The sequence below is a fragment of the Kogia breviceps genome, chromosome 12 (assembly GCF_026419965.1).
Source record: "Kogia breviceps isolate mKogBre1 chromosome 12, mKogBre1 haplotype 1, whole genome shotgun sequence".
Taxonomy (NCBI): Eukaryota; Metazoa; Chordata; class Mammalia; order Artiodactyla; family Physeteridae; genus Kogia; species Kogia breviceps.
In genome coordinates, this window is record NC_081321.1 from 24,232,990 (window position 1) to 24,245,408 (window position 12,419).

Genomic DNA, 12,419 nt, shown 5'->3' on the forward strand with positions numbered 1-12,419 from the left:
GGACTATCCCAAAGCTAATTTAATTGTAGTATAAGAAGTTTGACGCACAGGATCTACCTTTCCCAGGTAATAAACTGTTTTTAAAACTTTGATATATGGGAGTTCCCTGGTGGCCTAGTGGTTAGGATTCCAGGCTTTCACTGCTGTGGCCCAGGTTCAATCCTTGGTTGGGGAACTGAGATCCTGAAAGCCGCACGACACAGAAAAAAAACCCTTTGGCATGAATTATACCTCTCTGGATTCATCATAAATCTGTACAGTAAACAATTCTGTGAAGTAACAGAAGTTTGGAGACTCACGAAGGTCAAGTGACTCAAATGGCTAATAAGGGGGTAGAGCCAGGAATCAGAGAACCCAGGTCTGATCCCAATCCCAAAACTCTACCTTTCTCCATAACCACCTGTTACAGTTTCTCTAAAGTCTCCATGATGCTTCCCACTATGTCCGTAGACAGTACTAATAAAACCGTATTACAGACATTGAAACACTGGAGACCTTTCGTCCTTCACTGTTAACATCATCTTATCCACTAGGTTAATTATTGTGCACATCAGTTAAAATGTCTGTCACGTTTGCAGCCAGTTAAGCCGACTGTGCTCTTTCCCCCACGGGGGCCTGGTGCGCAATAGCTGCCAACAACAGCCTCCTCGGTAGCCTATGCAGCCTGTTGCCTGTATGGGTTGCCCTAAGGGACCTTGGAGACAGCCCTTTCCACTGGACATTAATGACTGGCGTGCTGTCCCCAGTCTAGGCTCCAGACAGGTGTGCGTGGTGCCTTTAGGAAGCCCCAGGGCACAGTGGCCAGGGTCCACACTGGCCAGGTCATAATGTCCATCTGCACCAAGCTGCAGAGCAAGGAGCATGTAATTGAGGCCCTCTGCAGGGCCAAGTTCAAGTTCCCTGGCCGCCAGAAGATCCACATCTCCAAGAAGTGGGGATTTACTAAGTTTAATGCAGATGAATTTGAAAACATGGTGGCAGAAAAGCGGCTCATCCCAGATGGCTGTGGGGTCAAGTACATCCCTAATCGTGGCCCCCTGGACAAATGGCGGGCCCTGCACTCGTAAGAGCCTTGGCGCTGCCCCCTCCCTACCCATGCCCACCAATAAACCCTACTTTCTTGTTCCTGTCAACAACAACAGCAAAATGTCTTTTACAGTCAGTCTCCGACTTAATGATGGTTCAACTTAGGATTTTTTGACTTAACGATCGTGCAAAAGCGATATGCATTCAGTAGAAATCAGACTTCAGTTGTGATCTTTTCCCAGGCTAGCAATATGCAGTATATGACACTCTTGTGATACAGCGGCAGCAGGGAGCCACAGTGAGCCACAGACCCCAGTCAGCCACACGATCAGGAGGGTAAACTACCAGTACCTTTAGCCATTCTGGCTTTCACCTTCAGTACAGTATTCAATGAATTACATGAGATAGTCAACACTAATGAAAAATAGGTTTTGTGTTAGATGATTTTGCCAACTGTAAGCTAATGTAAATGTTCTGAGCATGTTTAAGGTAGACTAGGCTATGTCGTATTAAATGCGTTTTTGACTTACAATACTTTCAACTTACTTTGGGTTTATTGGGACGTAACCCCATAGCAAGTGGAGGAAGATCTGTATTTTAAAGTCTGTATTTCTCAGTAAAGAGGACTTCTTTCCTTCACGGCTTGTTATAATATTAAGTGCTTACACTGAGTATCTGTGAGGGTCAAAAACATTAGTTACTCTTACTTAAGAACACCTTTCAGACAAAGCCACAAAACAGCTTCTTTTATTTTCTAGTAAGACTAAATTTATTCAATACCCTAGTAAAAGTTTTGATTATAAGTATCCAACAGTATAAAAAGTACAAAACAGATCTGTAGATTTCTAATATATTAATACAAAGTGCATGACTACATACAGTACATCCTACAGGCAAAGAGAGGTGGAAGGGGAAAAAGAAGACTGTGGTTGAGGTCTAGTAATAAATAAATAAATACAGAAGTAGAGATGATCCATATTATAGTATATTCTACCACCAATACTGCAGCCAAAATGTACAAAAAAAAAGAGAAAAAAAAAAAACCTTTTCAAAATAACTCAGGAGGAAGATGATAATGGCTGGAATTCTTGTAATACACCTCAAAGTCTGTGGGAGAGCTGACCCAACTCACTATGTAGTCTGTGCATATGGTGCCTTGTAGTTTTTTCCAAAGGAAGAAATATAAAATTTTAAGTTTAGATTAAGAACTATAAAACTATAGGGTACCCATAAAAATTGGCTCACTCCTTCTTGTTATTTATACTATCCAATCTTTAAAATCCAGTTTTAAAAATAAGCACTGTCATGTTATTACAAGGTAGGCAAATGATCCTCCGGCATTAAGAAAAGTCTGAACTGGTGATATATTCTTCCTGAACTTTTAGAAAAGAGGCTATAGATAGTACTTTGGTTTGGGTTCAAGTAAAAGGCTTTTAATGAAGGTTTTGCAATTGAAGAGCTCCACGTTTAGGATGTATCATCTAACACCTCAATGTTCAGAAAGCCTGACTAAAAGAAACCAAACCAAAACCAGCCCACTCAACATTAACACACACCTCTTTTCTTTTAGTAGAATTTTACTTTAATATAGAATGAAAAACAAAAAACAAAAACCCAAAACCCAAAACCCTAATAGGTTAAAACAAGTCAAACAACCATTCTACACAGATAAAACCTTCACAAAGGTCAACCGAAGTAATCCAGAGCTAAAACTGAATTGTGCAGATTTTCAGTGAAGTCACCAGTCATGTAACATAAACAAATTATTTACACACTTGCAAGCCCTCTAAGAAATGTGCCCCAAGAAGCATTAACCTTTGTTTTTTTCATGTGCCATCCTGAAGACTTGCACATTTTATTTTTCAGATAATTTAACATTTTTAATAGAGTGCATTCTCTACCAAGGGGTAATGCTTTGGTTATTCATATAGGATTGCCTATCCTAAAGATTTGACATTTCCCCAAGAGGAACTTTGATTCTGCTTTAGAAGTTTCATATAAATTAAAAACTTTATCAAATATCAATATGGAGGGAGGTGACACAGGATGCAACATATACAGTCAAGTTACCTCTGTATATTTAGAAATTACTCCTTCAAGATATTCGCACTAGAGAGCTTAGTCCGTCCTGCTTAATATTCAGTAGTACAGGTTTGAATCATCAGAACCTTGGCAACACCTTAATATTTCAAAGTTATTAACAACTACCTCTAGGGGCAAGTCTGTGTTTACTGAGTTATGACAAATTTATTATAACGAAGGAAAACAAGTGTAGCCAGCCATCTTAAAAAATGCCCCAACCACTGCTTCTCAATATAGAAAGACTAAAACTACATACGTTTATCATACAACAAATCCCATCTCTGTCCCCTGAAATTCCCCTAATTTCATTCATTAGAAGGGGATTTTTTTTAAAAAGCCTTAAAGAGCACTTTACAGCAGCATTCAGCTTTCCTATGAAATACTCAGCATCTTAAATATTATGTACACTTCATTTTTTTCTTTCAGTAAGCTAGATACTGGCTTCAGACTTTGTGGAACGGGAAGGAAAATAACCCACTCAAAACTATTCTAGAAATCATCTTTTGGCAGAATAACAGGTATCCAAGTTAAAAATAGGAGGGTCATTTTGTTGGTGTTTTCCAAAATTTAAATCATTTTTTGTTCCCCTTCTACATAAACCTCAGTCACCACTCTTGAGTGGAGATGGGCAAAGGCTCTGGCCCCTGCTCCTCCGGCTTCTCAGCAGCTGCTTTCTTATTGCTGCAGCAAGGCTTGAATAGATGTGTGTCGATGAGGACTTCCCCAAAACGGCCTTTATAGATAATGCCACAGCATATTTTCTGTCTAAAAGAAACAAATGGAGAGAGAACAAAATATATTAAATAAGGCAGAAAGGGCTTCCCTGGTGGCGCAGTGGTTGAGAGTCCGCCTGCCGATGCAGAAGACACGGGTTCGTGCCCTGGTCTGGGAAGATCCCACGTGCCGCGGAGCGGCTCGTCCCGTGAGCCATGGCCGCTGAGCCTGCGCGTCCGGAGCCGGTGCTCCGCAACGGGAGGGGCCCCAGCAGTGAGAGGCCTGCGTACCGCAAAAAAAAAAAAAAAAAAAAAAAAAGGGCAGAAAAATAGGAATACAAAAAAAGGAAAAATCTACTCATCATTATAACTAGTACAGCATGATCAAAGGTTCTACTTCCACAATCTCAATACATTCCTAATGAATGGACTCCTAGAGTGACCCCAATTTGCTAGGTAATGGGAATTACCCAGGCGCCTTAAATTCCACACTGGAATCTTATCAAATATTAAGGGAGAAGAAGGCAATCTGAGAGACAGCAGTCAGTTTCAGAGGCTGCTCCTAAAGTTATAAACGGTTTCCTCCAAAAATCACCAAATCTTAAAGAAAACAGCCACCATAAACAGGCGGATACAGCTAGTGGTTTTATTTTAATATTGAGTAGACAAAAAATATATACACATATTATCAAATATACATAAAGGCATACAAAAATGACAACACAACAAATCATCCATGGATCACACACTCTAAAAAAAACTATTATTTCCTATGAAGTCTCCCGTATGCCCCTCTCCAATCCCACTCCACCCAATCTCATTCTCTCCTCCTTAATTTTAGGTTTATCACTCCATTTTTTCTTTATATACAATGTTTGCATCTCTAAACATATTGCTTGTTATCTCATATATATAATATATAAAATAAAAATATATATAGAAATGCATATATATGGAATCACACTGTATGCTGCAATTTATTTGCTCAACAGTGACTGAGGTTCATACATATTGTTAGAGCTTTATTTCATTTTAACTTATGTACGGTATTCTACCATGTGAATATATCACAATTTACCCACTCTCCTTCTGATGGGACAATTTTTGCTATTACAGACATGGTGTACATACTGGTGCATAGGTCTGAAGGTTTTTTCCTAGGTTACGTTGTGCTGGGCTATAGGAATGGGAACGTGTTCAACTTTACTCGAAAATGCAAATTATTTATCAATGTGGTTCCCTTCTATTCCTATTGTGCTAAAGGTTTTATTTTAAACCTTGAAACAAAGTTCAAATTTATCAAACATCTTCAATATACCACTAATACAATAGGCATTTTCTCCCTCCTTTAGGAAACTGTCAAATTATATTAGTTGGCTTTCTAATGCTTCAAACAATCTCACATCTCTAGAATAAATCTAATCTAATTATGATGTATTGTTTACAACATATCAAAGTTATGTTAGCCTCATAGAATGTTTGGAGCCTATGCCCTCTTTTATCCATAATCTAGAAAAGCCAGTGCAAGATTAGAATCATTTGTTTCTGGAACGTTTGGTACCCTAGGCCTGGGATATTTTGAGGGAAGACTTCTGACCACTGAATCCATTCCTTTATTATGAGACAATTCAGGTTTTCTACTTTTTCTTGAGACAGTTTTGGTGAACTGTCTTTTTCTACTAATGTATCCACTTCACCTATATGTTCAAATTTACTGTCATGAAGCTGTTTCTAATATCCTATTGTCTTCTAAACTTCTGCTTTTTCTATAGCTGAATCTCCCTTTTCTTATCCAACATGCTTATGGGTACCATCTCTTTTTCTTTTTTTTTTTTTGCAGTACGTGGGCCTCTCACTGTTGTGGCCTCTCCCGTTGCGGATGAGGCTCTGGACGCGCAGGCTCAGCGGCCATGGCTCACGGGCCCAGCCGCTCCGCAGCATGTGGGATCCTCCCGGACCGGGGCACGAACCCGTGGTCCTCTGCATCGGCAGGCGGACTCTCAACCACTGCGCCACCAGGGAAGCCCCCACCTCTTTTTCTTGACCTGCTTTATCTCTAGTAACTTTTTTGGTTATCTTTTTCAAGAACCAACTCTTAGCTTTACTGATACTATCCATTCATATTGATGTTCTACTCCATTTATTTCTACTCCTATCTTTAGGATTTCCTTGCTTTTATTTTTCTTTATATTGAGCTTCATTAATCTTTAAATTGGATACATGTAACTTCATTTATTTTAAATCTTTCTTTTGTAAGAAGCATTAAAGGCAACTTTTCTTCTATCTACCTCTTTAACTTCATACCACACGTTTTGATTTGTGGTATTTTTCAGTTATTTTTTAGTTATAAGGATTTTCTAACTTATACTTTCTTCTTGAACCCATGGTTTCTTAATTTACAAATATATGGAGGCTTTCATCATTTTATTTTGCTAGATTGATTGATTGATTGATGCGTTGGGTCCTCGTTGCTGCACGCAGGCTTTCTCTAGTTGCAGCGACCAGGGGCTGCTCTTCGTTGAGGCACGCAGGCTTCTCATTGCGATGGCTTCTCTTGCTGCGGAGCACAGGCTCTAGGTGCGCGGGCTTCAGTAGTTGTGGCTTGCGGGCTCAGTAGTTGTGGTGCACAGGGTTACTTGGGATCTTCCTGGACCAGGGATCGAACCCATGTCCCCTGCATTGGCAGGCGGATTCTTAACCACTGCGCCACCAGGGAAGTCCTGCTAGGTATATTTTAAAACTCTCCATCCTTCTCTTCTTCTCTGGAGGTTTTACATTCTTATTTTTATTCTTTTAGTGGTTATACAGTTAATTAACCAAACTCTAAAGTTATTCAATACATTTATTCTCAACAATACAAAGATATTAGGACATTTTAACTCCCATCACTTCTATTACTTTGACTTATACATTACTGTTGTCATTTAATTCTTTTTTAAATTCCCATCTATTATCATTTTAAGCCTTCAGTGTTTATTTAAATTTACCTATAGGCAACAAATATTTATTTATCCTTCTCAGAATTTTAATCTTGGATCTCTTTTTTCTGCCTATAGAATTTTCGTTATTGAGTCAGTTTGGCAGCAAATTCTCAATTTTCTTTTTCTAGTCAAAAAGTCCTATGCCCTCATTTACGAAAGATATTTTTGCTACATATATATAATTTTAAGTTGAGAGCTATTATCTCTTGGGCCATTGAAGGTATTAATCTATTGTTTTATGGCTTCCGTTGTTCATGCTGAGAATTCAGCTTGTAGGTTTGCTGTTCCTTTGAAAATAAAGTGTGTATTTTCTCACTACTTAAAATCTGTTTTGCCTCCCATGTTCCATAGTTTCCCTATGATGTATCTATGGGTGAATCTTCTTCACCCATAAGATAATTGCTTAGTATCTTGCTTTTAACTTGTTAGTCTTCCCAAATCTGTGAACTAGAAAATCCTTAACCACTTTCTCTTTAAATATTCTCTCTTTCCTAGTCTATTATCTCTTCTTTGACTTTGGGGTCCCTCATTCACTCAACATTTGGCCTCTGATTATTCCTTATTAACTTGTCTACTTGTAATGCCATTTTTAAAGACATAAAAATATATATACTTCTAGCCCTTTTACTTTTTTTCAGTGGGAGAGTTGGTCAGAATGAATACCTAGTACACTCCATCATAGGAAATTTAGTTTCTTAACATGATTTCTACTTTAAATCAATTTTAATAGAAAAAACACACAAAATCGACACTCTCAGCTCCATTCTTGCCTAATCCACCTCCAAACACATATGCTACCAGCTGTGTGCCAAATGCCATTTAATTGCTAAGGAAGTGGGAAACCGTTGCCTTTAATTAAGAAGTTTGCTGGTTAAAGAGATATTTTCTGTTGCTTTTACCTTTTCCAGTATGTGAGATCTAAAAAGGAAAACACTGGCGTTCTGTTAGAGCCAGAAGCCATCTCTGTATCTGAGCCATCATCTGACTGGTTACTATAACAAGGAGATTGAGCTGGAGAGGCACTTGAGGTGGTACTGTGAGCATCAGAATCTGAAATAAAGTGAAAACAAATTATAATTACACTATATGTAGCTGCAACTAAGCCTCAGCATAAAACACAGTGAATGAGATAGTAAAAAAAAGAAAAAAGAAAAAATTTATTTTCTATGCACTACTGACATTTGAAGATATTTGTACTAAAGGGTATCTAAAAGAAAATGACCTTCCAATAAGATGAAGAGCTGACATACTTTTCTCTATTCTCCTGCTAATAAGTACAACTAAAAATAGATACGGACACAACATATAAAACAAAACTAAACACTCTGAAAGTCAGCAACAGCTAGTGAGCTCGAGACTTAAGGAAGGAAGTGGGGGTGAGCTCCCTAGCTTTTATGGTTTTCTTTTTGCCTCCTAAATCCCAATCTTGCAGCTGAAGAAGCCAACAACTCAGAAATGCCAGTGGGTGCAGATAACACACACACACACACACACACACACACACACACACAGAGCCAACAGAAGCCTGCCCTCTCTAGCCAAAGGACTAGGAAAGGGGGCAGCTTAGCGAGAGTGGAATCCTTTCGGAGACAATAACCCCTTTAATCCAGCCAAACACCACAGAAAAAAAAGGCTCCCCACCCCCACCCACAGGAGCAAAGGCCAAGTGGGGAGCCTAGGTTTCCATCCTCCCAAGACTGTTAGGAGGCCCCCCAACACCTCCACCAGGGTGAGGAAGCCCTCTGAAGAGTCAGGGCCTTCACCGCGGCCCACCAGGAACAGGAGCACCCTCACCACATGGGAGCCTTAATTCCCAGCCCCCCCCCCCCCCACCAGCCATAGTCAGGAGCTCCTCCTACCTCAGATACCAATGGAGGCTGAGGGAGAACCTGACATTTAACACCACTTGGCAGTAACAAGGTGGGCCCCCCCCCCCCATTTCCCCTTCTGGAAAAAAAAAAGCCAGTTAAAACAGAAGTAATAAAACTCAGAGTCTCACAACACAATTTTAAAATGTCTAGGTTTCAATAAAAAAATTGTTACCATATCCAGAACCAGGAAGGTTTCAAATTGAATGAAAAGTCAAGCATCTATTAAACACCAAGATGACAGAGACGTTAGAATGATCTGACAAAGATTTTAAAGCAGCTATGACAAAAATGCTTCAATAAGCCATTATGAACAAGCTTGAAATAAATGAAAACATAGCCTCAGCAAGTAGGCCTCAGTTAAAAAAGAAAAGCAGCTATAAAGAACCAAGGAACTGAAATCCAAACCGAAGAAATACAATAAATGAAATAAAAAGCTCAGTAGACAGGCTCAACAGCAGAATGGAGGGGACAGAGGAAACAATCAGTGAACTGGAAGAAAGAACAACAGAAATTACCCAACCTGTACAACACAAAGAAAACAAATGAAAGAGCCTTAGAGACCTGTGGAACTACAACAAAAAACATACATTCATGTGACTGCAGTCCTGGAAGAAGAGGAGAAAGAGGGCTGAGGTGAAAAAAATACTCAAATATAACGGTTGAAAACGCACCAAACTTGGCAAGAGACATAAACCTATAGATTCAAGAAGCTGAGCAAACCCCAAGCAGGATGTACCCAAAGAAATCAATGCCAAGACACATTATAATTAAACTTCTGAACACCAAAGAAAGAAAAAAAAAATCTTGAAAGCATCCAAAGAAAACTGATACCTTACCCATAAAGGGAAAACCATAGATCCTGACTTAATAAGGAGTAAAGGCAATTCATCAGATACAAGCTAAACATGATTTAGTGTTTTTGCTCTCAGAAGACTTCATATAAATTTACAAGCCAGAAAATAAATCTTTTGGTTGATAGTCACTGAGCTATAAAGCTATCATACTGCTATTCTCAGCAACAGCAATATCAGACAGGGGTTGAGCCTACCACATATCTTACCTTTGGCTAAAGACTCATTGCCACCCACCCCCCAGGATAGGTGGATAGAATAATCCTCCAATTCATAGAACTAATCAAATATTTATTAAGTATCCACTAGACATCAAACCCTGTGTCATATCCTACATAGGAAGAAACAGACTACAGAAAACTTTTTTGAATAGCGATCACAAGCATTTTCTATTAATAAAAGTTTATATAAAATAGCATAAAACTAAGTATCTAAAACAAAGAAAGCACCATTGGTGTTTTTAATATGTTCATTTACTTCCGATATATGAATAGCTTGACTTCATGAAAAAACAACCAAACAAAATTCTCAAGAGTAGCAGGCTTTACATAAAAAAGAATGAAACAATGCCATGTGCAGCAAGATGGATGCAACTAGAGATCATCACACTAAGTGAAGTAAGTCAGAAAGAGAAAGACAAATACCATACGAAATCACTTACATGTGGAATCTAAAATATGACACAAATGAACCTATCTATGAAACAGAAACAGAATCACAGGCATAGAGCACAGACTGGTTGTTGCCAAGAGGGAGGGGGCTGAGGGAGAGAGGAAGTAGGAGGGTGCGGTGAGCAGCTGTAGGCTTTTACGTATAGAATGGATAAACAACAAGGTCCTACTGTATAGCACAGAGGACTATATTCAGTATCCTATGATAAACCATAGTGGGAAAGAATATTAAAAAAAGAATGTAAAATAAATAAATAAATAAATAAATAAATAAAAAGGAGTAGCAGGCCTTAAAGGAATAAGTCTACAGGAATATTTAAGAGACTTCCCTGGGACTTCCCTGGTGGTCCAGTGAGTAAGACTCCGCACTCCCAACACAAGGGGCGCAGGTTCAATCCCTGGTTGGGGAACTAGATCCTCCTGCATGCGTGCCACAACTAAGAAGTCCACATACCACAACTGAGAAGCCCGCATGCCACAAATAAGAGTCCGCGTGCTGCAACTAAGAAGAAGTCCACACGCCGCAACTAAGAAGTCTGCACGCTGCAACTAAAGATCCCACACATCGCAACTAAGACCCCGTGCAAACTAACTAACTAAATAAATAAACAGCACATACACTGCTAGGGTGTGTGTTTAGGGGGAAAAAAAAAAAAAGAAAAGACTTCCCTAATAATTAACAGCCATAGCAGTCATCTCTATGCTGCTCTAGTGATAGTCATCACTGTTCTAGGAAGTGTTTAATACCTATGAACCATTTGAAATCGCAGTTATTTGACCATGTCTACCTATAAAAATGGCAATTTTATATGGTTCAATCTAATACCTGGGACACTAGGATACAATTATATATAGAATCACAGTTAGGGAAAAAAAAAAAAACCTCTCTTCTAGAATGTAAATCTGGAAATTCTTCAAAGAACTGAAATTTTTGAAGTCTTAAACATTAGGTAGGTAGGATTTGGAAAGGCACAAAAGACTAGTTAGATAGCATGGGGTAGGTGGGGATGATGAGTAAAATTGTGGAAGCAGAATACACTATGCACACGAAGGGAACGGACCCTTTCCCTAAAATGGTCCATCCAAAGACTTGCTAGGGGTTTTCCATTTTATTCTACAGCAACCAGAATCACTGTGGGTTTTAGGAAGAAGAATGACAAAAAGAATGGCTAACATTTATATGGGAATTTATTTCGCTTTGTTTTGTTTTACAAAACCCCTTTTACTTGATTATCCTCACTTCTCTGATTAGGAAATTGTGGTTAAATGTTAAGCAACACCAGGGTCACATATTTGTTCAAGAACTGTAACTCAAATCCAGATCTTCAAGCCCTAGGTCCAATGCCTTTCCAGTACACCAAAAAGGAAAGAGTGTCCCAGGAAGAGGAATACAGGGCAGGTACATGCAAGATGCATGGAAGCAAATATATAACCAGAGGCAGGGAAACCATTTAGTTGGCGATGTATAAAAATTCAAATATCTCAAAACTATTATGGTGCACACAGCTGCTAGCAATTCACAATGCACCTGGGAAAATCATGTTTCACTCTGAGTCTCCAAAACCCAGTTATTTTCAGTTTCCAACCCCTCCACAGCACAGCTTTATCACGAAAATCTAAAATTACACTGGACATATTCCCTTAGGTAAGGCAAAAGTTAGTCAGATGTCACTTTCCCTATAATTAAAGGGAGACGCTAAGAATATACAACGAATATCAATTTCTCTACCCCCCCCCCAAGTTATAGAAGAAAATTACTATTTTCTAAATGTTCACTAAAACATTTAACGAGAATAAAGGGTAGAGTCAGTCTTTCTTCCCCCCTCGGTGATAGCTGGTTAAGAAAGAAACATGTATAATTAAAATATACACATATTTGATGTTGCCTAAATATTTTACTATGAATGTATTAAACTGTTTTAGCCCAAGGTTAAATATATTATCAGAATAACTATGGACTGGTAACACCAACTTACCTGAGAGCAGAGTTAGTAGCAGATCTGGAAAGACTTTGGAGTCCTGGGGCATGAGTTACACTATCCCAGAGAGCAGAATGATATTATAGAAACAGCACAGGGCTTTGAAATTAGACAAACCCCAGGTCAAAGTCATCTCTACCACTTACTAAGTGACCTCGGGTCAAGGTGAAATCACTACTTTGTACTTCCTATCCCAATCTCTAAAACAGAAATCATTGGGATAATTATGTATGTAAAGTGCTTGG

The 12,419-nt window shown here is 38.9% G+C and overlaps 1 protein-coding gene and 1 non-coding gene across 3 annotated transcripts in view; one reads left to right on the forward strand and one right to left on the reverse strand.

The window, feature by feature from the left end:
- Positions 1-572: 572 nt before the first annotated feature.
- Positions 573-707, forward strand: LOC131767505 (small nucleolar RNA SNORA70). Its single transcript, XR_009338715.1, has one exon. It is a non-coding gene; the product is annotated as a small nucleolar RNA SNORA70 (small nucleolar RNA).
- A 1,040-nt stretch (positions 708-1,747) lies between these two features.
- SINHCAF (SIN3-HDAC complex associated factor) overlaps positions 1,748-12,419 on the reverse strand; it is a 30,109-nt gene continuing 19,437 nt past the window's right edge. The window contains exons 5-6 of one of the 2 annotated variants that reach the window (XM_067008965.1): positions 7,702-7,852; positions 1,748-3,873 (exon numbers count right to left, since the gene is read on the reverse strand). In XM_067008965.1, the coding sequence (XP_066865066.1) occupies positions 3,714-3,873; positions 7,702-7,852 (311 nt within the window). In that variant the 3' untranslated portion in view covers positions 1,748-3,713. The remainder of the gene's footprint in view (positions 3,874-7,701; positions 7,853-12,419) is intronic. The other variant, XM_067008966.1, reaches the window with a different exon arrangement.